This window comes from Pleurodeles waltl, chromosome 2_2, assembly GCF_031143425.1.
Source record: "Pleurodeles waltl isolate 20211129_DDA chromosome 2_2, aPleWal1.hap1.20221129, whole genome shotgun sequence".
In the NCBI taxonomy this organism is placed as follows: domain Eukaryota; kingdom Metazoa; phylum Chordata; class Amphibia; order Caudata; family Salamandridae; genus Pleurodeles; species Pleurodeles waltl.
In genome coordinates, this window is record NC_090439.1 from 894938587 (window position 1) to 894964915 (window position 26329).

At 44.4% G+C, this 26329-nt stretch overlaps 1 protein-coding gene across 1 annotated transcript in view; it reads left to right on the forward strand.

Annotated features, from left to right (window-relative positions):
• CTHRC1 (collagen triple helix repeat containing 1) overlaps positions 1-26329 on the forward strand; it is a 125431-nt gene that overhangs the window by 91172 nt on the left and 7930 nt on the right. Inside the window, exon 3 of the mRNA XM_069220599.1 lies at positions 15764-15980. Coding sequence (XP_069076700.1) covers positions 15764-15980 — 217 coding nt within the window. The remainder of the gene's footprint in view (positions 1-15763; positions 15981-26329) is intronic.

Sequence of the window (26329 nt, forward strand, 5' to 3'; positions counted from 1 at the left end):
TCTTCATTAGCTGGCCTGTGACCTTAAGTAGGCTCATAAAGTTTGTTTCACCCAACTTGTTTATATCACGTGTAATAGTGATTCCCAAATATTTCACCTCCTTTTTAGTTGCCATCCTACCAACATCCATGTTCCAAGTCATAACCTCAATTTTTTCCTCATTAACCTCATATCCTGAAATCTTCCCAAATTCCACTATCGCTTCTTCCAGGGCTGGTCTAGCTTGACTTAAATTAGCTGTATAGATCAATAAGTCATCCACATATAAAGCCACCTTTCTTGATAGACTCTTGACTTAAATTAGCTGTATAGATCAATAAGTCATCCGCATATAAAGCCACCTTTCTTGATAGACTCCTACACGTAAGTTGGGTTATTCTCCGCTCACTTCTAAGTCGGCATGCCAAGGGCTTAATTTACAGATCAAAGAGTAATGGGGAAAGAGGACATCCCTGTCTCATTCCTCTTTTAATCTTAAACAGGGGGGTTAGGGAGCTGTTCACCAGGACCCTTCCGCCTGCGTCCTGATAAATCTTTTGTAGCACCTTAGTGAACTTTTGACCCAGGTTATACCTTTCACAAAGAGTAATTAAGTAGCCCCAATTAACCCTGTCAAAAGCCTTTGTGGCATTAACCATTACCTTCGCCAATGGGGCTTTGCATGTGCAGGCGAGATCAGTTATCCCTACCAGACCCTGTGTCAGTTCATGCATCTGTCTTCCTTTTAAGAATCCTTTCTGGTCTGTGTGTATGAGCTTTCCCGCTACTCCCCATTGCCTTTCTGCCTGAATTTTTGCAAAGATTTTATATTCACAATTGAGAAGTGATATCGGACAGTAAGAATCACACTTTCTTGGATCTTTACCTGGCTTTAAAATTATTGTGATAATAGTTGCCTTCCACAACGGAGGGAGCATACCACCATCTAAGATGTCATTAGATAGCTCCGCAAAATATTCCTCTATGGTACTCCCCAGAACTCTGTACACTTCCATGGGTAGCCCATCCGGGCCTGGAGCTTTACCCGATTCCCCTACTTTTAAGATTTGCTCCACTTCCCGGATCTTAATCATATCATTATTGATTTTTCTTCCTCATTTAGAAAAGCTAGGCCTAGCTTCCCGACCCATGCCTTTACTGAGTCTGGTTGTACCTCTAAATCTTCTGTCTATAACTCCTTAAAGAACCTAAAAAAAGCTTTCCCCTACCTCCTTCCAACTTCTCCTTACCTCTCCAGAGATCTTGTCTCTAATTTCTGTCACCCTATTTCTAACTAAATCAGTTTTCGTATTCCAGGCCAGCGTCTTACCACAATTCTCTCCATACTCAAAGTGCACCCTCCTATTAGCCTCATATCTCAGCCTAGTCCTTCTATCTATTACTGCGGCCAAATCATGTCAGGCCAACTGATTCTCTAACCGTAACTGTTTCACTTCATCGTCCTCTAGGCATAAATAAATATAACAGCCTCCGATCAATTTGGCAAATCTGATTTTGTAGGGATCTAGCCTCCTCCTTATAAGCTTTCCTCTTAAATCCTGCAACCCTTATCAGTCTTCCCCTTAAGAAAGCTTTAAAAGCATCCCACACCATTGCTAATGCGGTTTACCCTCTATTGAAGCTAAAAACTTTTTCTGTTACCTCTCGTAACTCGGCTACCACTTTCTCATCTAGTAATAACGATCTATCTAACGTCCATCTACTTTCTTCTCCATTTATTGAAAGCCTAATTTTCAAACTAGTTGCAGGGTGGTCCGATAGATGAGCCCCTACATGCACTACCTCTCCACATTGTCTCTTAAACCTTCATCAATTAGTATATAATCACTCCTTGACTGGTGTCTATACTTTTTATTGTTGTAGGTGTATCCTCTCCTAAACCCCATCATCTCTCTCCATATATTGCATAGACCAAATTGAGCCATCATTGAACGTACCTGGGCCTGCATCCTCTCATTAATAAGTGATCTGTTATGTGAGGACCTATCAAGCTCATAATTCAGCACTACATTGAAGTCCCCATCCAAATTATTGGATCCTGATATTGTAATAGAATTTGAAATAGCTCTACCAACAGGGCGGCATTGTCTCTATTATGCCTATAGTACCCCACCAGTATAGAAGCGGAATCATATACCCGTAACCTACCTACTACCCACCTCCCAGATTTATCTGTTAGACCCGCCTCAAAAGAAATATTGGGGTGATTTTTAATTAGAATGGCCACCCCCTTGCTGCCTCCTGCATTATCAGAGCTTACTACCTGTTGTAACCATTTATTTGACTTAAATACATCCAGACATTCCTGCCGAGATAAGTGTGTTTCCTGTAAAACCACAATATCTGCAGCCTTCTTTGCCTGCTCTTTAGATGTAAACCATTATCATTCCACGACAGGAAGTTTAAGACCTTACCTATCATCGTCCTAATTTACAACCAAACCTGTACTGATTCCATCTTTCCCCTCCCTCATAGCTCATATTCTACATTTCTAAGGACCAATTTTCTATTTTTTTTTCTTTTTCCCTTATGCACCCCACCCTGTGGCCCCCACACCCACTCTGCCCCACCCCTCCCCAACCTATCCCACCTCTGATTACCCTGGGAAAACCCCCCATGACTCTCCCAACCAGGTGTCGCCACTGTCGCACTCGCTTCAATCATAACTTATCTTCTAGCCAACTGACCGTGGGCTAATACGGGGGGGACCAGTGCAGGACCAGCAGCCATCTCTAAACTCCTAATTAATTCATCACCTCACTACAATCCCTAAAGCCATACATTTTGTTGCTAGCCATCACTCTTAAGGAAGCCGGGAACCTTAATTGGGCGGTTGCCCCCAACTTCTTCAATGAATCAATTATTTTCCCATTGCTTGTTTAGCGGTGCACTTGCAAGATCCAATCTAATCTCAAAGGGTACCCGTGCACCGAAAGCAATTTCTTTTTTAGTGCCGCTACTAAAACCTGTTCTTTAATCGCGTAAGTTTGAAAAACCAACCAATATCTTCCTGGGTTTATCCCTGGTGGGCGGCATTTTTGCCTGAACCCTATGTACTCTCTGAATGTCTTTTGCAATGTCAGCATCAAGCTCTTCAGGTAGGACCACTGTTTTTCTTAATCGAACCACAAAACCTTTCAAGTCGCCACTTCCAATCTCTCAGGAATTCTCAGAAATCGCAGATTGTTCCTCCTTTGATTATTTTCCAGGGATTCCAACTTGGCCATAACTTCCATCTCTCTTATTTAGAAACTTTGAATCATTTCCTTATTTTCCACTACTGCGGTCTTCAGATCTCCTACTTCCACCTCTAGAGCAGCCGTCCACCCTGCCAATTCGTCAATTTTCTTACCAAGACATTCACTGAGGGTTTTGATTTCTAGCTGATTGGTATTTGAAGTCTCAACATCTCAGTAATTGAGTGACTAGCGTCAACTTCGGAGTTTCTCCTTCTCCCCTGTTGGTTTCCCTCTCTTTTCGATGTCCCCACATCGACCATCCTGTCCTGTAACCCCTGCTGCTCTGGCCCTGGATCTGAAAAGGGATTTTGTATACTTGCAGAAAGATCAGTATAATTGTCCGGCGATTTATCTTCCAGGTCAGATAAGACCAAGATTGGGTCTAGTTCATCATTGTGAGAGCTCCCAATTTCTAGATCACATTGAGCCTGTTGGACAGGTTGGATTAACAAAGTTTCTCTCACTGTAGCTTCGTCTAGAGCACCGTCCTGGCCACCACCCTGGGCCATTTCTTCCTCCTCTTTTTGCGCTAATATCTGACAAGTTGGCACTCCAGATACCCCAGGAAGGATTCTAAAATACGTTCTAAGCGACGGGGTAATCTTTGCTTTCGTACTGCTTATAGAAGCTAACTTATCCAAAGGAGCCTTCTTTTTAGATTTATTTGTATTAATATTCCATCCACCTTTATTCCTCACTACCTTTTGTTTTAAGGGAGACTCGTACCTCTCTTCTATATCTTCATTAGTTACTGCAACTATTGCTGCATTTCTACCGCTTCTTACAGAATAGGCAGGAACTTTTTTTACTAGCTTTCCCAAGTGCCCCATTCCCTCCTCTTCCCAGCTTATCCCGACTTTCCTCCAAAGCACGATGAAAGTCTAAAGAACTATTAACAACACCAGGGGGCAACGCGGTATTTCCCGCTCTCCGCCTCCTCTCCACCGCACGTCACACCTCCGAAGCCCTAATTCGCCAGCGATAAGTCGCTATGATAGCCTCATAGCGCAAGTCCGTCTGAGCATTCCTGCAGCCAGCTCCTTAGCCGGCCGCCATCCTTCCCCCTCCCCCGTCCCCCCCCCCCAAATCCTTGCCAATTCTTGTTTTGGTCTGGCATAGTTTTTGCACAACCTGATTGTTGGGAAGCTGTCCGTCCCTCTGCAATTAAAAAAAAATGAGTAAAGGAACAATTCTTTTTGTCCTAAAAGGCACAGGTTATCATAGTAGTCCTCAGAACTAAAGTGTACTACATTGTATATGGATGTGCTTCTTGTAAAAGGGAAGCATGTTGTAACTCACAGTGATGTCAGACAATGGCTGTACTGGGCAGCAGGTGGAAGAAAAATGTAAACACAACAACATACTTATGGATGAAGTATGGCTGAAAACCTCTATAAGTAACTATGTTATACACATCATTATAAGAAAATCAAAAGGTCAAGCTAACACTAACCTAAAAAGCCAATCAGTCTTGTGTTGGCTGCCAGCCTCTTGCCTCTGCTAATGCTTTTTAGTAATGTTTTTCTAAATCTTTATTTCGAATAGATAGTGATGGTTGAAAACATATATAAATAGAGAGGGTAGCAAAGCAGACAAAGGCTCATAAATTCAGACCAAGGGGGTTGTATAGATAGATAATAGATGATAGATAATAGATGAAAGAGATAAAAGATAGATAGAATGTCAGACTTGCAAATATAGATAGTAGAATTGTAAACTTGCAGAGACAGATAGAAAGATAAATAGATAGGTTGATAGACTTGCAAATATAGATATAATAATAAACCTGCATAGGAAGGTTGATAGACTTGCAAAGATAGATAGCTAGATAGATAGCTAGATAGATAGATAGATAGATAGATAGATAGATAGATAGATAGATAGATAGATATGCAAAGATTGATACAGTTGCAAAGATAGATAGATAGATAGATAGATAGATAGATAGATAGATAGATAGATAGATAGATAGATAGGCAGGCATATAGACAGGTAGCTAGACAAATAGGGTTGCATAGATAGATGGATAGATAGACTTGCAAAGCTAGATAGAATGAGAGACTTGCAAATATAGATATACTTGCAAAGATAGATAGATAGATAGATAGATAGATAGATAGATAGATAGATAGCCAGATAGATAGACAGGTAGATAGATACACAGGCAGATAGGTCTATAGACAGGTACACAGACAAATAGGGTTGCATAGATAGATAGAGTTGCAAAGTTAGATAGATGGATAGCTAGATCGATGGATAGATGGCACAGCATGGATGCAACTAGTACAATATATAAACTTATATTTATAAATATCTATATAAGCACGACATACGACAGCACTGAAAGCAAAGTATAAAGACATACAAGCAGGACACATAGACTATTTTTGTGCACTAGTATAGTTGAGGTCCTCAATTAAAATACACATAGGAGTGCAACTAAAAATGCATTTTATTGTGTGCTGTCTAGCATACTCTGATATAACAGCAAGCAGATAAAGAAAGGCAGCTCCAAATGGGATTTACAACACCATTAGCAGAAGAAAGGAACTAATAAAGCTGGAATGCATCCTGTGTTGTGAAGATCTGTTAGAAAGCATTCTGTTATCACATCAGGGTGTAAACACACAGGCAACACTAAAATAATAATTAAGTACAAACAAAAACACTGGCACTGAAGAGAACTATCTGAAGCAAAATGCAGGCACTCAAAATGAAGGTAGCCAGAGGCTGAAGTAGGCTGATCCACTGTCCCTTGCTGTATGTTGCAGTGAGTGGAAGACAAATGTGAATAATACAACACACCAGAGGAAGAAGAGAGCCAGCTAAAAGCCCCTTTAAGTAAGTATATTATACATGTAATTTCTGTAAAAATCCAACTGTCTTGGCTAACACCAGACCTAAAAAACAAGAATAAAGAAGCATCCTGCCTCTCCATCTTGGTCCCAGACTGAAGCAGCGCCAGTCTGGAATCAGATGTGAAATCAGACAAAGGGCTCAGTAAAGTCAAAAGAATTCAGCTTTGCAATGGTTAATGTATATAAAATCGACATAAAAACTGCACCTTTCCAAATATTGGAGCTTGCTTATTTTGTGAGGGGAAGCTTTTCCGGATTAAGGAGTAGTGTTGCTTTTTCACCTGGCCTCTTCTGTCATTGATGATACTTCTACTGGGGTGCAAAACGGAGATTGGCAATTAGGGTTTCTACTTTTATTTCAGTTTTATAGTTTTTATGGTCTTCTTCCAATGACTGTGCCTACTTTTTTCTATAGCGCTGCATCACCAAGCGGTATTAGAGTGCTTTACATTGTAACAACCCTTACATCTCACTTGACATAATATGGATACAAGTAACATAAATTCAATCAAAACAAGACTTAAGAACCAGGAGTGAGGTTTAGAGGCTAAGGGGAAGGGAGAAGACAAAGGCGCATAGGGGCACAGGGGTAGGAGAAAGTTACTTTACACTGGGCTGACAGTACTCCTACTCCTAGGCTTCCTAGCCCACCCTCTACTCCCCAGCCCTCTTCTCAAGGGCTCTGTCGGTCCAAGGAGATCGCTCTCAAAACGGTTGTTGCACATGCAAAAGGTTATACATGCTTAGTATATAGGCTGTGCTCATCTCTACTCCCTCTCTACAGTGCCCTGTCTAATGAAGACATATTAGAGACACTGGCTTTACCAGGAAGTCCAATGCACTTAAGGTAATCCACTATATCTGACAGTTTCCTGTTATCCGCAGTTAGGGACATTTTGCCACGCAGGAGTGCTGAGATAAAGGTGTATCTTAAACTGGACTTGAGATTACCAGGGTTTTCTTCTCAAAAGCAGAGACGAAGGTGTCACCAGGCAGCACAAGGAGAGCAGCCGGTGGTGGCTGAAGACATGAAACATGGCTGAAACATGCCTGACGTGACCAGGAGACACCAGAGATCCCAAACAATAGAACCAAATAACCGCAGCCTACAGCAGGTGCAGACCCTGCCCTATGTGCAATAGGGAGCACTTAACCAGGCCCAGTACCAAGAAGAGATGGAGAAATTGAGCACAAAGTCCTCAACAAGAAGGCATGCAAAAGCAAAGCATATGAGGGCAGAAAAAGATCCAAGCCCAGCAAAAAGCACAGGTGAGTCTAAAACCAGAACACATTCCAAACTGGGTGGGATAAACAGGGCCAGCAAGAAGTGGTGCACCAAGAAGAGAAAATACATCCAGTGAGTATGCCGGAAGGCCCAATAGGCATAACAATAGAACCCTAGAGCTACTACCTAGGTCCCCACAAGTGATGAAGCCAGCTAAGATACAGTAGACTAGACCAGCAAGGAAAGGCACTTCTTGCAGCCAAATCAAGTAAGAGCATCAGCCTGGCCATGAAATGGCACGATCCCCAACATCCGAACCCCTGCATACTGCAGAAACAGTGGGTGACGGAGTACTACAAGGCCCCAGAATCCTTGGAGCATCTCACAATCAAACCTACTCAGCCCTGCTGAAAGTTTCCAAACTCAAAAAGTGGTGGAGCACAAAGTATGCCAGAGGGACGAGAAGACACCAACAAGAAAGTCATTACAAGTCAGCCCACAGTACCAGCAACCCCAACTATGAAAACAGCAATTGAACATCGGAGAGGCAAGAAGCAATAACCAGCCAGGGCAACCATAAACAAGACCACCCAAAATCCCAATCCCAGCTTGGAGCAAGGGTACAAAGTAAAAGAAGTGCAATGGATCCAGCATTTTATGAAATCAAGCACTCAACATTTTCAGGCCTTCAAAGATCAAGGAACAAGATGCAGCATGAACCACAGATTCAGTCTGCTGAAACACTCTACATGGCAAGCAACACAAAGAACAGAAGGCGTGCAACACAAAAAAGGGTGGTAAGGAAGAAACCACAGGCCTGGCAACCAACGGACCCAGACAGCCTGAAAAGGTAACAAGCGCAAAACAATGGAGTCCAAGCAGTCCCACCTCCCAGATTCGACACAATGCATCAACACCTTCACTAGGCCAAGGGGTGGTCACGGTATGCAACCCAGAGAAGCAATTTGCCAGGAGGAACATGGGGCTAGCCAGTTGGGGTCAGTGGGGGCTGTATGGAGCACCCCTAGCAGGACCAAAGTATCCCACCCTGGGATAAGGGTAAGTCCTGTAGCACACGTCACACCCTATCACCAGCTCACCCACCAACACAAATGGGAGAAGGGGTAGATTGAATAAAAGCTGTAGCCCCATGTAAGGAGTCAAATGACAGACCGGCAAGACATCATGCCCCACAAGAGCACCCAAGGAGTGCAGGGCATGCAGGCCACATCCCCTGAGGCCAACATGGAGCAAGGAGAGCACACCAGCTTGAGAACTGGAAGATAAAAGAACCACAACCAAAAGAGAAAACGTGCAAGACTGAAGTAAAACTCAAGCCCTGTCCCAGAACCCACAAAACGGGAGGAGTGAGAGGAACCTAGGCAAACTGATTTCAAAGCAAAAGGACAAAACATAAATGAGAGTAGGGCAGTGGCTGAAATAAAAATCACACATCCACCCTTTTACCAGTGTGGTGGGGAGAGTCATCTCCTAAACAAAGCCACATAGGTAAACCCAGAGAAGTAACCTACAAGTTGCATGTTCAAAAGGGAGCAAGCAGACACCCCAACAAAAGGGTAAGCAGTCCTCTGGATCACACCAAGACACAGGTCCTTATTTACAGAGTAAGGACACGGGATAGTCTAACATTAGACTTCATCCAATGAATTACATTGGGACAGAAAGGTAATGCTAGAAGGCAGTAACCCTGCTCAGAGATGTGGTCATGGAGCAGTGATCCTGTGTAGCATAACGTACTGGAGTGATTGAGGACAGATGTTGAGAAGAGCACTTGTGCATACAGGAAGAACATGGGGAGAATGGTTGCACTTCAGTGCGATAAGGCAGAGCTTGGGTCTAAATAAATGTGAAGGTGCCAAACGTTAGGACCAAAGAGATGCTTTGATCATGGCACACCAAGATAGGTGTGATGAGTAAAAAGTCAGCCCTATGTGATAGGGCTCAGGTGTAGGTGTCGAGCCATGATTGAAGTCAGTATTCAGGGCACTGTTGGCTAGGCAACTATGGATAGGTAACATGCGGAAAGAGGTTCAAGTGCACTGAACAACTCGGTCTTGTTTGATCGATAGTTGTATCTTGTTCCCAAGAGGGTTGAGAAAAATATTTTTCATAATAGTGTATAGGGTGTGGTAGTTGATAGGTTTAAAGGGCAGAAATGACTTGGTGAGTATTCGGGATGCATGGTGGATATGAGGAATCCTTACCAGAAGAGAGTTAGAGGCGGGGCGTAGCTGGATGCTGGAGAACATGGTGGCATCTGTCCATTGCTCCTGAGACGTTGGTAGGTCCAAAGCCACACATGTTGCATTGAAACGTCAAACCCATTTAATTTGGATGGGACCAACACCAGGCAACACCATGAACCTGGTTCAACCCCTGATGACTGTTCCCCACCGGAGAATTGAGGTGCTATCAGAGGGGACAGACACTGGAGGAGAAATCAGAGTGGAGCTGATGGAGGTAGGTGTCATACATCTGTACTCGTAGATGGACATCGATGATTGATTTCTTCCGACAGCTGTCTGCACAACTGACACAACTGGGTGCCAGGAGTGATTGTACAGTGCAACCAGAACAAACTTTTGTGTATTGCAGTTATTGAGTCTGACCCCTCAGTGGGGCTTCCTTGAAAAGGGGCAGATGAGCAGTGGCTCAGGAGTGGTGTGGTGCAGAGGGGCTCCCATTACAGGGGGTGGCCAAGAAAATCAGTGGAATCACACTGGGGACAACTGACTGAGGAATGATAAACATTGAGGTTGCATCATATCTATTGTTGGCTTCATGGTCACATTCTCTCCAGACAAGGCCTGCCCAACATTGATGCTGCACTGTCTATTGCATGTGAGACTCATATCCCTGGCCACTTACAACTTGCTACACAACAAACCATATTATGTACACTTTTAATATGTGCCTGGGTTGCGGGCAGATAGTTGGATGATTGACTGACACTATTGAAGAACACCTAAATGTTGCCACAGTATCTTTATGCCTATACAGATCTAGGACTGAGTTTGGATACCTAGGAGACCCACTGCATTACTCGTGGAGAACCAGCTGGGGGATAATGAGTGTCTGAAGGTCTTTGTGATACTTTGAGGTGCTCCCTGGGGGTAGTACTGAGACTTTCACCTTGGACACAATGGGCGCTATTGATGTGGCAAGGAGTCCTCTATGCCATGTTGAGACCAAAACATCCCAGACAGTTAACTTTTTCAAAGGTAGTGCTCAGTACAGAGAAGACTAAAGCCCCAAAGGATGCCTAATCTGACATGGTGAAGGTATCTGATACAGCTCTGGCCATGCTGCTAAAAGAATTCACAGATATTAAACTCTCTGTAGGTGCAGTCAGTGATGCAGTAACAACTCTTCCAATGAAATACAATCCTCTGAGGAGATATCAGCACTTTCCATGTCACGGTGACCGTACTGTAACAAAGAGTAAAGGAGGTGGAATCCAAATGGGACAATCAACCTGACAGAGACCCTGAGATTTGGGAGTTCCAGCAGAAAACCATAGAACTAGAGGACAGCGGCCAGAGAAATAATGTGTGCATATCTGGGATTCCTGAGAATGTGGAACAGGTCAACACAGTGAACTTTCTCAGCACTCTGATCCCAACCCTCTTGAACATTACTTTTGCTCCTTCTTTGGAATTCCAGAGAGCGCCCAGGGTGAGATCCTGTCATAAACCCACACACACCAGTCCACAGCAAATTCTTGCCTTTTGCCTATGGCATCAACACGCCAGACAAACTATTGCAACAGTTAAATACCATGGCCATATACATACAAGAATAACCAGGGACTCTTCCTATCACACGTTTCACTTCAAACTAACTCAAAGAGGAAGAAAGTCCTGGTACTCAGAACCATACTGAGGAAAAGAGATGTAAAATATGGGTTACTGGAAACAGCAAGAATACGGATTACCATGGATGGCCGAGTAACTGAATATGATGAACCAGAGGACCTGAAAAGAATACTGGACAAATTGGAAAGGAAAGATGACACCTGAATGTACACTGCGCCATTAGAGACACCTCCAGCTCATCATGGAAATGGCAAGAAAGACTTGAACAGTGAGAGATCCGAAGAACACAGACACCTTGAGGACATGACATAGAGATGGGGACAGGATCTCAAACCGGGACACTAAGAAGCTAAGACTGGCGGAGACAAATCATATTCGTCCATAAAACTGTAACATACGCTTTCTTTTGGAAATAAACTATCCCCCTTTTTGAGGGGGATGGGTGCTGTCTTTCTGGGCTGCCTCCCTGCTATACGCAGTGAAGTCCACAGGAACAGTGTAGGGCAGATGGTTCTACATGCAGCTGTGGACAGTGCTTATCATGATACTGGGAAAGTAGGGCAACAGCTTGACTGATTCCAAAGTCTTTGACCGTGACACTTGAAATTTATTTATGATTTACACACCTGACTACACCACACAGTGGCTGAAACTGAGGGTTCGGGGATATGCCGATGTTTTCTCTCCCACACTTGGGCCTGTATTTATATTTTTTTAGTGCTGCATTTGCGCCACTTTTGCATGCAAAAGTGTCGTAAACGTACAAAATACAATTGTATTTTGTAAGTTTGCACCACTTTTGCGTCAAAAAATTACGCAAATGCAGCGCTAAAAAAGTATGAATATGGGCCTTAATCTGATGGCACCACCAAAACAGGCGCTCTCTTGGAATCAGGCTGAGATGTCAGGTTGCGCAAAACCGCTTACACTGCTGTCCCTTAATGGAAACACCGTGACATATTATGTGAAGAGGAAAAAGTACTTTCCTTCATTGGTCACCAGAAACCGAATATATGTATGATAAAAGAGACCCACTTGAGTAAGCTAAAGTGCGATAAACTGCGCAGAGACTGGGTGGGGAGCTGTTTTACGCCTGCCCTACTAAGCAGTCAGTTGCCACAGACCATGCCACTTAGCCACAGGACAAGAGGGGTTGCAATACTCATCCATAAGAACTTGCTCACCCAACTGCATCATACATGGTTGTACTAGGACATAAGATACATAGTTGTAAAACTGCAAGTGAGGATGTTTACGCATCAGTGCCTCAATGTATTCCGTTGTAGGTGACAAATCTGATTACTCATCTAAAATCGCTAGATGGTTTTCATTCTTTGGTAAAACCAAGGCCGTGATTGAGGCCGACAGGAATGTCGTCATTGATCCAATACTTGATAGGTCCAGTAAATCAGACACCAAACATGTCAAAGGTGGTGTTATATAGGAGACCTAATCTTGGACTTTGGACTTTGCCCTGGGAGACTCTTGGAGACTGCTGCATCCGAGACAGCGAGATTACACCTTCACTTCCTGCATACGCAGGACACATACTCAGCTAGATTACTTCCTTACAACAGTGAATCTCCTGAGACATGCAGGGGAAGCTTATATCATATCTTGGGGGGCTTTCAGATCATGATATGATGGGAATCATTTTCACCTACATATGGTATCCCCTCCCCTTGGCCTGTGGGGTATAAACATGTCTAAATATAAAGATCCTAAAGATAAACAGTGATTACTTTCTCATTCCAGTGCTTTTTGGATGGGAGTGTAGGCTTCATCAGTCCTCGTTTATACTGCGGCGGGGAAGGCTTGTATGCGAAGAGAGTTGATGAGAAAATGGCTGATGGCCAAGAACCAGGGGGAATGTGAGAGGCATTCCTTACAATCGAAGACTGAACATCTCATCTCCACGTAGGCTTGCCTCCCCATGCTGGATACTCTTAGGGAATTGACAAAGGCCAACTACAACTTCAATGCAGTTTACACAACTCAGGCTGCAAAAAGTGTTATTTAATTTACTATAGAGACACTATTAGAGGAGGAGAAGGCCGGGCTCTTATTAGCCACCCAACTGAAAAAGATGGAGGCGAGTAGAACTATTTCCGCTAATTGAAATAATAAAGCGGAAATCTTGACAAACCCATGTGGCATCATCCAAGAGTTTCATGACTTCTATAAACTGCTGTACAAGTCAGAATCCCTCTATACTCAGCGAAAGGCATATTTATGGACATGCTCACCATACTGAGACTCTCCATGGAGCAGTCTGCCCTTCTGGACACAGAAATCACAGAAGGAGAGGCGATGAAGGCAATAACTTACCTCAACATGGGGAAAGCACCAGGGAAAGACACTTACTCAGTAGAATTTTATAACATAACTAAATATTTGACTACCCTTTTACTATGTAAGGTTTTCTGGGAAGCACTCAATAGTGGCAGACTTACCCCAGATTTCAATAAAGCTCAGAATGTTTTAATCCCTAAACCAGAGAGAGACCGCTTGGAGTGTGCCAACTACAGGCCGATATCACTTATTAATGTGGATGCCTACGAACCCATGCCATAACGGGGGACTCAAAAGTCTTCATGCAACAGTGTGCTTTTGGTACAATGCTGCAATCAGAATTAGATGGGAAGAGGTCAGTTGGATTTTATGGAAAGGTTGTAAAATACAGTGTTGCTGACTTGATTAAATGTAGGGGTTCAAGCCTTTTTTTGATTTGCATCCTGAATTTAATCTCCCGTCCATACAATTCTGGAGGAACATACAACTGATGGGGGCCTTAAGAGAGAAAATTCAGAGGGCATTATTTCAGTCTTGCAGGTGTTCAGCTTTAGGTGATTTCAAGGTATGTCATCTGAAATTGCATTGAGGCAACGTTTCAGCATTTGTTGTGATAAGATTGTGCTTACAGTTACAGGGCAGTGTGGCTTGCCTACGTAACAATCAAATTCAGGTCTGTGCACTGAGACCCATGGTTTATTGAATGATACTGAAGACCTAGACCAATTCACACCAAATGATTCAATCGGATAAAGGAGCTGGAAGAGGCAAACATTGAACAAGATATGAGAACTATTTAGTCTTATTTTTTTACATATTTTAAACTTTTTCTTAATTGAGCAATACAGATCAGGTGACGTCCCTTCACGCAGAGTTCTATCCACACCTGCATAGCTAATACATTTTGAATTTGTTGTCCCCCCCCTAGTTCGTGGCAATGCTCTGAGTTGTCATATCTTATCAGTTGCTCCACCAAGGCTCCATTCCCCAATGGTTTAACTTTGCTGAAGATGTAAAAAGTGGTATGGAGTTGATCTGGACCTGGTTCGAGGAAGGATGAAGTCCTGTCCAAAGCCTTATTTTAAGCCCCGATGTCACAAAGGCAGCTGGGGAACGATGGTGCAATGAGATGTGCCAAATGCTGTTAAAAGGTTGGGTAAGATGAGGTAAACCGTATATTGGGACCGTGTAACATGTTAATGATCACTTTGTTTTATGGCGAAGGTGAAAACCAAATTGAGCATTGGCAAGGAAGTTGTGGGCTGGACCAATAGACTAGGTACAAGACTAAAAGCAGGAGACAACGAAATCCTCTGGAACTTTGAGCCTGAATTGAGAACCCCCCTTGGTAGAGGAAGCATCGCCATGGTTCTTACACAATTACTCACAGCCTTCCTCTTTTTCTTCCTCCTTGATTTGAAAAGTTGTCACATAACAGCAAGGCCCTTGTACACAGAATGCAGTTAGGAATCATCAGGAACAAATGCCTCATGTGCACACTCCAAGGAGGTCCATTTTCTCTGATCCTCTAGAGCAATGCAAGTAGATAAAGAGGAACATCTTGGGCGGATATTGCGTGATCTTTGAAATAGGAAACTATATCATTGTGATATGTGATCACAGTATGCTGTCTTACTCAATTATTCTGTAACCCTTTGGTAGAAACGGCATTATGGCAGAGAATTTCTTTGGTAGATAAAGATTTGTGGTAGAGAATATCTTACAAACAGGTTTGGTAAACATAATTATGTGAAAGCGCTTTAATCAGTGCAAACACTGTTGATGTCGGTAAACCAGCAACTAAGGTAAACATACACATAGCATCAGCTGTACTATGGTTGAGGTGTGCACTATTGAAGTATTTTAGGTGCCTCATGACATGGAAGTTTTAGTATATAAATGAAGGTCCTCACCTAGGCCCATGTTTATACCTTTTTTTGCGCCGCATTTGCGTTATTTTTTTAAGCAGTAGCGGCGCAAACGTACAAAATATAATTGTATTTTGTAAGTTTGCGTCGCTTTTGCATCAAAAAGCGATGCAAATGCGGTGCAAAAAAAGTATAAATATGGGTCCTAGTGCTTGTGAGAATTAAAAATATACATTGTAAACTAGCACTATGGAATGGTCGGAAGAATGTATTCTAAGGTTCCATAAGATTGCACATATAAATAATGTATGGCGGGATTCCTAGTTTCGTGTAACATTTTTTGGCAGGAAAGTATGGATTTTTGGTTGGCTTTCTAAATATAAATGTCAAAACTGCAATGGGATGTAGCCATGGATTTTAATGATTGTTTTATATTTCATCTTAGGAGTGTACGTTCACGAAGATGCGCTCACACAGTGCTTTACGAGTGGTCTTCAGTGGATCCCTACGACTGAAATGCAAAACCGCCTGCTGCCAGCGTTGGTATTTCACCTTCAATGGTGCAGAATGCAGTGGACCACTCCCAATAGAAGCCATTATTTACTTAGACCAAGGCAGTCTTGAGTTCAATTCCACTATTAATATTCATCGCACCTCTTCAGGTACAGTTCACATGGATATCCAGCACCATAGTAATGTATGTACTAATAAACACGATTAATAGACAGGCAATTAATTAGGATTAATGTGTGTACAGCATTCATTACACTTTAGCAGATGCGTTTGCAGCATGTGCTCCCATGCTGTCTACACTCTTTAGAGCTTGCATTCAGTTCAGAATACTACTTGACTATTACTTTATAACTTTTTTACTTGTTTTTCTTCGAAGAAGCGTTTTTGTTTCTGAGGAGAGTTGTGGTACCTCCTGGAAACTCACAGCTCACCAGGACATAGACTCCACCTTAGATTGTTTTTCCTGCCATCAGGTTCAGACATGTGATCTAGTGCGCTGTAAGAGGGGTGGCACACTGAAGAGAATCTGGTCACCGGAGGACTGGTGAGACTAAGGACGTTCCTAGAGGCATTGAGCACACTGTCCAGCCTTGGCTGACTTGGGATTGAGCTGAAGAGCCTCCGGCCATATTTTCTGAAACTAGCCTGTGTGGGGTGTTGTGGTGGGGACTATAACAGCAAATTTCCATGGTCAAACCAACACCAGGTCTGTAACCCCTGAGTATTGAGGGGCCATAACAAAAATGGTTGTTTGATTTGCCAGGCCTTTTGCTCCAAGAATACCATTTAGTACTAAGGGAGAGAAGATGGGTGAATTATGTCCTAATTCAACACGGAGTCCATCTCCAGCAAGGGAGCTGATGAGGGCTTTGAGTCAGATGAAAATGAACCCTGATGTTCAGCAGGGAGTACATGTACCCAGGGGCCCCACGACACCCGTTCCTGCCAGCCTGGTTCTGGCGGTGAAAACCGCCAGAAACAGGCTGGCGGGAAGGGGGTCGAAATCCCCATGGCGGCGCTGCAAGCAGCGCCACCATGGAGGATTCCCTGGGCCAGGGGAAAACCGGCGGGAAACCGCTGGTTCCCCTTTTCTGACCGTGGCTTTACCGCCGCGGTCAGAATGGCCCTGGAAGCACCGCCAGCCTGTTGGCGGTGCTTCCGTGGTCCCCGGCCCTGGCGGTTTAAAACCGCCAGGGTCGGAATGACCACCTAAGTGGTTTGCCCAGAATCAAAGGGTGTTGAGCTAAAGCCATGATTTGAACCTGGTTCCTCAGGTCAGCAGCTCTACCCACTAGTTCACATCTCCTCCTCATTGTTGAAAAGGAATGCAAACTACTAGTGGAAGGCGATGGAAAGATTATTGCAGCATCTGCCCGAACCCCAGCACAAGCGAGCCTAGTACGTTGTACAGGAGGACGAAATAATCTCCAGGGTTAGCATCTGTTGCATTTAGTTGCCGGGATATGGCCTTACACCAGGTTAATACTAGTGCGATGCATGGCTGTGCATCATGTGATTTCACCCAAAATCTAACAGCACTTACTTGCATTACCATTCAATAGAGAAAACCTATCTTTCCACAGATAGTTGCTATGCTTGGAAAAAAAAAAAAGCGAGATGGGATTGGCCAAATTAAAGTTTTACCAAGGGGTGGAACAGCCAGCCTGTGCCAGTCATATCATGCTCAGCATCGTTTCCAGTAGAAACACTGCAATAGTTAAATCAAGGACTGTATCCACACGGATCATTTTGTGGCAATGGTCATTCCAGGCAATTAGAGATTACATTAGTCCTCATTGCTTGATGGCATGGACACCCACTGCAGTGATTAGCCAAAAGTGCGACAACTGACTGAGGACAGGAAGATCTAGCGCTGGTGGAGCCCAGAGCACAGCACAAACAGCAGTGGTAGAACAGGTTAAAGCAAATAGGCAGATCATGTTTAGACCCTCTGCGGTGACTGTCCAGCTACGCCGCTCATAGAACACATGCTTGGCTTTATAACTCAGGTGTGATGATTCCACCAAGAATGCTTGCACCACATCAGCATATTAAAACTGCAGGCAGTGCAGATAGCATTCATCAAACTTCAGAACAAAGTGGTCTTAATTGCAACAGATGACTTGGGTTCTCCATGATGATCCAAAGAATTTGGCATTCGTAGCTAGAGCATCATAAGCACTTGCTGGTGAGGCATTTGCCAGGGGTCTACAACAACTTTGCCAATCTAAGCAATCACAAGTGGGAGACCAATTTCAGTACTTCCTGCATAGGGGAACTCTGACAGTAGATCTGATTGCCTCTTGTGCAAAAGTTGCCCCCAGGCTCTGGGTTAAGCACTATGGATACATTGATCTGGGACATTTGAGGTGGGCACCAATGACAACTATTCTCTTTGTTCCAACCTGGGCACCCCAACCATGGTCCTCCCTACTCTTGGAAAAGTTCATAAATCCACATAAAAAACTTCCCTTACATTTAAGATTTACTCAGGCAGCATCAGAAAAAATTGCTCCATCCTAATCCCAAATTATTCAGTTTAGTGATTGGTCACTTCAGGTGTTATAGTGTGGATATCTACAACTTCCAAAAGACTGTATGAAAATCTTAAAGGAGTAGTATTTAAATGGAAACGTTTTGTTGCCTATCGTAAGACCCCAAATATCAATCCTCTAACAGGTACTGTTCAGCATATTACTTGCTCCCTTTTATCTGTGCAAAGGTCTGGGATGGGATACACATCTATGAGTGTGCATCTAGCTGCCATTGCTGCACATATTCAAAATGGAAAACACATAATTAAATTCTCTGTATCCATTTTAAAGACAAAGGGCCAGATTTGCAAGGCCATAGCGCCTCTTAGCGCCGCACTAGAGTCTTTTTTTTTTTATGCTAATGTGGCGCTAAGGAGGCCATTCTCCTACACCATATTTACAAAGTGGCGCAATGCTGTGTTGCACAACTTTTTAGTAAATGTTTACCTTTCAGTTTCTAAGGCAAGTATTGCAAGACGGATTGTCAGGTGCATTCTACTTTGTTACAAAGTTAAACTCAAACTGCATGCTATCCCTAGGGCACAGTTTATTTGTGAGAATCAAACCAAAGTGGCATTCCTATACAACATCCCATCTGTAATGGTGCCATTTGGTCTTTACTCTGACCCTGAATCCTTGCAGACAGGTCGCTTCCTCCTCACCACTGCTCCGGTAAGTGCTGCCATTGTTTTGGGCTTGTCTGGGCTTGTTTGCGCTTCTTGGCTTCTCCTCTCCCGGAAGGCCCCGCCCCTTCCCTCCTCCTCGGAGCTCTTCCCGCTCCTGACTCCTGCTGCCCCCACCACCCCGCACTCCCATTGGAGGATTCCCTCCCTCCTCCCAGCTGCCACTCCCTCCCACCTCCTCTCTTATGCCGGCCACAGCGTGGACGCGCCAAAGACAAGCCCGTCTGTGCCCGTCCGTGCCAAGACCGCGCCCAGCGCCAAAACCTGGCACCTTGACCCTACCAACTCCAACCACATCGCTTTCAAGGATGCCCCACGCAAACATTACCAACTGATCCGCACCACCAAAAGGACCCACTTCAAAAATTGCATCAACACCAAAGCTCACAACAGTAAAGAGCTCTTTGGCATCGTTAATGAGCTCGCCACCCCCAGGACCTGCTCCAACGAACCCCCGCCATCACAGGAGTTCTGCAACTCACTGGCAAACCACTTCCATTGAAAGATAGAAGAAATCCACAATAGCTTCAAACCCTAGACCCACCAGCTAACTACAAACACCCAAGAACCCAACGCTCCAAGAAACACCCACCTCCTCCACACCTGGACCCCCGTCAACATAGAGGACACCACCACCACCATGGCCCTTTTCCACTCCGGATCACCATCGGACCCCTGCCCACACCATATCTTCAATAAGGCAAACATCATCATCGCCTCCCACCTCTGCAAAACCATCAACAGCTCCTTCGAGTCAGCCACCTTCCCAGAAAGATGGAAGCACGCAGAAATCAACGCCCTGCTGAAGAAACCAAAGGCAGACCCAGACGTCCCCAAGAAATACTGGCCGATCTCCCTCCTCCCCTTCCCAGCCAAGGTCATCGAAAAAATCGTAAACAGCCACCTATCCCAGTTCCTGGAAGACAGCAAGGTACTTGACACCTCCCAATCCGGATTCCGCAGAAACCACAGCACCGAGACTGCACTCATTGCTGCCACAGACGACATTAGGACTGTGCTCGATGAAGGAGAAACAGCAGCACTCATCCTCCTGGACCTCTCCGCAGCTTTCAACACAGTAGGTCATCACACTCTCCGCACACGCCTCCACAACGCTGGAATCTGAGACAAGGCACTCGATTGGATCTTGTTATTTCTCTCCGGCAGAACCCAGAGAGTCCGCCTCCCACCGTTCCTGTCAGAAGCCTCCAGAATCATCTGTGGTGTTCCCCAAGGATCTTCGCTCAGCCCCACGTTCTTCAACGTTTACATGGCCCCCCTCGCCAACATCGCACGAACCCACCACATCAACATAGTTTCCTACTCACACGACACTCAGCTCATCCTCTCCCTCACAAAAGACCGTACAACTGCAAAGAACAACCTCCACAACGGACTTCACGCCATCGCCAGCTGGATGGAATCAAGCCACCTCAAGTTAAACACAGACAAGACAGAAATCCTCATCTTTGGCGCCAACCCCTCAACTTGGAATGACTACTGGTGGTCCACCTCCCTAGGAACCGCGCCCTCACTAACCACCCACGCACGCAACTTAGGCTTCATCTTGGACTCCACACTCAGCATGACTCAGCAGGTCAATGCCATCTCCTCTTCCTGCTACAACACTCTCCGCAAAACTTCCAGTGGATTCCCATCGAAACCAGGAAAACTGTCACCCACGACCTGGTCAGCAGCCGATTGGACTACGGAAACGCCCTATATGCAGGAATAACAACCAAACGCCTAACAAAGCTGCAAAGAATCCAGACGCATCTGCCTGCCTCATTCTGGACATCCCACGCCGTGACCACATTTCCCCCCACCTCAGAGACCTTCACTGGCTACCAGTATCAATGAGGATCACCTTCAAACTCCTCATCCACGCACACAAGGCCCTCCACGACACAGGCCCAGCCTACCTCAACGACAGACTCACCTTCCACACCCCCACCCGCAATCTTTGCTCTGCCAGCCTCGCCCTCGCCTCCATCCCCTGCATCCGCCGCACCACCGCCGGAGGAAGATCCTTCTCTCACCTAGCCGCCAGGACCTGGAACTCCCTACCGCTCCACCTTTGCCAGACCCAAGACCTCTTGACATTCAGGAAACGCCTCAAGACATGGCTCTACGACCAGTAGCTCCCTCTCCCCTGCCCCCCGTGCCTTGAGACCCTAACGGGTGATTAGTGCGCTCTATAAATCCTTTGATTGATTTACTTCATATTTTCACTAAACAACATTGTGTGGCGATTCACAACTGCCAATAAGTGCAGGTGTGTCAAATAGTACTAAAATCCTTATTTTATGCATGTCCTTTATCATCTCGCAGGATGACTACCTGATATAGATTTTGAATTTCAGTCCATGCACAGCACATGATCCCGAGCAGTACAAACAGAAAGCATTACCTGAACAATTTCTGTGCAGCTTGTATATTCAGATGCGTCTTACTAACCTCCTCAGAAGTGAGGTAGGACACAGTTGGGTGTAGTAAATTTACAGTCTCTCATTTGCGTCAGGCACTGCAATATTATATTATATTTTTTATATATATATATATATATATATATATATATATATATATATATATATATATATATATATATGTATGTTCTTATTTACTCTTCCGAAACACAGTCTGAGGTGAAGCGTGCCTGTGTCTATGTGCACTGTGGATTCTGGGGGAAATATCATGAGCCACCGCAAATCTAAAAAATCTTTCTTCAAAGAAAAACAAGTAGTAATATTTGCAGCACAACACCAGGTGGCAAGAGTGAGTAGAGCATGTGAGTATAAGCACCACAAGCTGTTAACCAATTGTTACATGTAAGTAATGTTTCCCTTGGTACATGTCTTGTCTTTCTTTGATTTTATGTGAGTATATCTCTGGAAATCGTGACTCTTTCAATTTACTAAAATATTAATTAAACAACTAAGTACCACTACCACAATTTAAAACTATGGTTTTAATGATTAAATAAAGCATTTGTTGAGGATTCAGTATCTACTACCTTTAATTCTGATAGATAGATGTACAATTAATTCCATTGTCTTTCTTTTTAAACGTTTAATATTGACTAATGCGAAACATGATAAAACATATCTCCATCCGTAAAGTGTTACCATTGTAAGAAGTATCAGCTAAGGGTGTGTCTTGGGATCACTTCTATCTTTATTGTACTGTATCACCTAGCACATATTAATCTCTGCAACCAAATATAAAATAAAAATAGAGGTCACGGCTCAAAAACCTAAAACAAATCGCTACTTACTAAGGTCTGTCCTTGCTTTCAGATATTAACATATGCTAGGACACAATAAAGACATATAAATGAATGAATGAACGAAGAGATACTTCTAGAGTGCAACTGTTGCTTCAGAAGAAGTGTCCTGGCTCTTGTGTGGGTCAGGTCAGATCAAACGTTTACAGCTCGCCAAACAGGACTGTTTTTAACTGTGCCTGGAACAGGGTTTCACTGGGCATAGTACGAAGGAAAGGTGGGAGAGCGTTCCGGAGACTGGGAGCCAGAACCGAGAAAGATCCTACTCCTGACCTGGCTTTGCGGAATCTGGGAATGCACAGAAGGTTATGGCTGGAGAAGTGAAGTATTCTTATGGGGAAGTAGTGCTTGAGCCTGTCTTGGGCGTAACTGGGGCCCTTCTGGTGGAGTGCTCCATGGGTGAAGAGTTCTAGAGTTGATCGGTAGCCAGGGTAGATCTTTAAGCTCTAGTCGGATGGACTCTTGCTTGGGGATGTTCAGAATAAGCCTAGCCAGGGCATTTTGTACTCGCTGCAAAAGAGACAACAGATTCTGGGTGGCACCAAGATAGAGTACGTTGGCATAATCTAGTCTAAAGATGATAAGAGCATGAACAATCCTTTTCCAAGTGTCAAGGGGCAGGTTCTTGAGGGGTTTTCTTAAGGGATTTTAGCAGACAAAGCAGGTGCCTGCAGGAGCCTTGACGTGGGATCTAAAGGAGAGGGCAGAGTCCATTCATAACCTTCAGGTTCCTGACAGCTGTGGAGGGTGAGGGAGCGGGCCCTAAGTCAGAAGGCCAGAGGCACAATGTGCGTAGCAGGGAAGATGGCCCAAACATCAAAATCTCTGCTTTGTCAGAATTGAGTTGTAAGCGGCAGTCATGCATCCATTGAGAGATGAAGGCAAGACAGCCCTGAAAGTTCCCTATTATAATGCCATTGAGCTGGTGAAAGGATAGCATAAGTTAAGTATCGGCTGCATAAGAGGCGATGTTCATACCCCAACTTTGTGCAACTAAGGCTAATGGAATCAGATAGATGTTAAAAAGAGTTGGGCTTAGTAGGGAACCCTGAGGGACACCACAGGTTATGGCCCTGGACTGGGAAGTAAAAGGGAAAAGGAAGACTGCCTGTTGTCTCTCAGGTAAGGGGGAGCAAAGCCATTTCAGAGTGAGGCCCGTGAAGCCTACCTGCTCCAACCTTTGTGAAAGGACCTTGTGTGACAGTATTGAAGGCAGCGGAAAGATCTAATAGGATGACTCAGCCTTCTGCCCTGCATTAAGGTTACCTTTCATGTATTCAGTGACTCCAAGAAGGGCTAGTTGCTAAGACCAGCACGGAAGCCCGACTGGGTGGGATGTAGAATTTTGTTTGGTTCCACAAAGCTGGTGATCTAATGGTACCCCAGGGCTTCAAGCATTTTGCCGAGATGGGAAAGGAGAGAGATGGGCCTGTAATTGCTCAGGGTGTGTGGTTCGGAATTTGCTTTTTTTAAGCATAGGAATTACCAGAAGCTTCTTCCAACTAAAAGGCATCTCACCACTTTTGAAAGACAGGTTAGAGAGGGCATTTATTTGTGAATTTATGACTAAGGACCCCTTGGCAAGCAGAAAGGGGGGAGTGGGGATTGTGGGGTGAACCAGATATGATTTTATGGGTCATTTGTTCCAAGTCAACTAATGGAATAGGGGTTGAACCTTTTGAGCCGCGCCACTGTTTTAAATGGAGAGGTGGTGAGGGTTGGCTCAGGGATAGGGTAGTCGGACTGCATGTTAAACTTGGAATAGATTTTTTTCTACGGAAAAATAGAGAAAGGTCCTCTGCCAGCGACAGGGAGGCAGGCACACTTTGTGTGCGGGCTATTGGCTACAGCGACGAGTTGGCAATTTTAAAAATCGTTCTGGGGGCATTGTCAGCAGCAACAATTTGCAAAGAAAAGAAAGCGATTTTAGCTTGTTTTATATTTCTCCAGAACTTTTTGAGGCCAGTGCTATAAGACCACTTGTCCTCAGTCATAGTTCGTATGCCACTTCCTTTCCAATTGTTTGCATTTGAGTTTTTCTGCCTGGAGGCTGTTTGGGAACCCGTTAGCGGAAGGTGCAGAACGCTGACTGGAAAAAGATTTGGGGGGAGCCAGAATATCAAGGCCTAATGCTAAGGAGTTGTTGAAGGAACTGACTGCTACTCCCATGCCTTCCGAGGTTACCACCTCTGTCTGAGATAGTGTATGATGAATATTCCGCCGGGATCTGGAGATGTTCAAGGATTTAGTAGTGCCCAATCGGGTAGAAGGAAGAGAATTGTGGAAGGGCACTAGGAAGTGATCTGACCAGACTAGTGGAAGAGGGGAGCTGACAGTGGGGGAAGGTGAGGTTAGAAGAATAGATATTAACAGTTAGATATTATTAGTAAACTGCATTTTTTTGTCCACATGAATAATGAAGACATACAACCAGATGGCTACAAAGACTACCCCCTACACATTACAACAGTGTTTTAGATGTAGGGGTAGTCCAAGAGACCTAGTCATTACCGTCACTGTACACAGTTTAGTGATTACAATAGATAATTTCATGAGTAGGAGTGCAGCGATTATGAAAATACTGAGACATTAATCAGTGTATCTGTATACCCAGTGGTTGCTCCTATGAGGCGTCTTCCCCATTGGATGGGTAATAATTTGTGTATGTACTTCATCGGACACAGAAGCAGAATAAATACATAAAACTGTAGTTGCATGATAGAAATATAGCTCAAAGAAGAGCAAATCCATACTCATTCCTGTTAAAAAAAACACACCACGAAGCATTTACATTATATACCTTAAGCAACTGAATTGACTGGGGCTAGCACACGCCTATAATATTAAACAAAAATAATCACCGCCATTGTGAAACGAGGAGAATTTACTATTCAAGTTAACAGCAGGAGAAACATAAATGGCACTTTAGCATGACATTAATGGGTCGAAATTCCATCCCTCTTAAATGAGAGACAAAAACACCGTTGATGCAGTTTGCATGTTTTTCAGTGACTTCTCTTTTTATTTGTAAGACCTACACTTGTTCTATCCTTCTCTAAAATGGTTACCTGCTAGTAAGAACGGCTAGTGCCACAAAAGGGCTGGGCCTGCTCCTGCGCGTTTGGAGGAATGGCTACAGACTAGTCTCCTGATGTAATCCCTATACTTCTTGTACTGCTGATGGACGTGCTTGGCAGGGGGCAGGAGTCCCAAGGGTGCAGTGGCCTGACTGGCCTTAAATTACTGAGAGCCGATTTAGCTTTCTCCCCAAACAATCTGGAGCTATAAAGGGCATGTTCATAAGGTATGCCTGGACATTGTCTGAAAGCCCTGTTGATCAGGTCCAGGTATGCCTTCTAAGCACTAGACTGGTGCCTTGCAATCATCTGTTGTTTGAAACAGCAAGACCTTAAGGTTTTCCAGGACTGCTGACAAGATCTCACTGGCCATGTCCCATAAAGCATGGGTGTACCTGCCCAGAAGGCACACAGTGTTTGAGGAGCTCAAAACTAAACTAGCCAAAGAGGACATTGTCTTTCTGAAGGCATTAGTATGTTCTACTCTCTATCCAGAGGGTAGGCCTGGAAGGCATGAGCAGTGACTTGTCGACACCTGTATTACCAGACTTTGAGGCGTAGGATTCCTTGTCAGAACAATGGGGTCACAAGGAGCCTATATCGCCTGGCAACAAGTCAATAAAATGGAGTGCAGGCAGTTTGACAAGTGGCTATAATTTGTCTACAGACGAGGCATGTCCAATATGGCGCCCATGTGAGACTGTCCTCTTTGAGCTCCGCTGCACAGATGCTGCATTGGGGCAGACGGTGGGGCCCCCAGGGTCCCCACAGTGACTGTAGCCATGTCCAAAGTTGCCCCTAACCATCAGGGGAGAGGCTTGACCCTGTTCTGCCTGGAGAACCCACCCTATAAACTGCCAGGAGCCGCGATGATCGGGCAGCCATGTGGCTAAGATGGTGGCCGCGGCTGAGCCTTGCGAC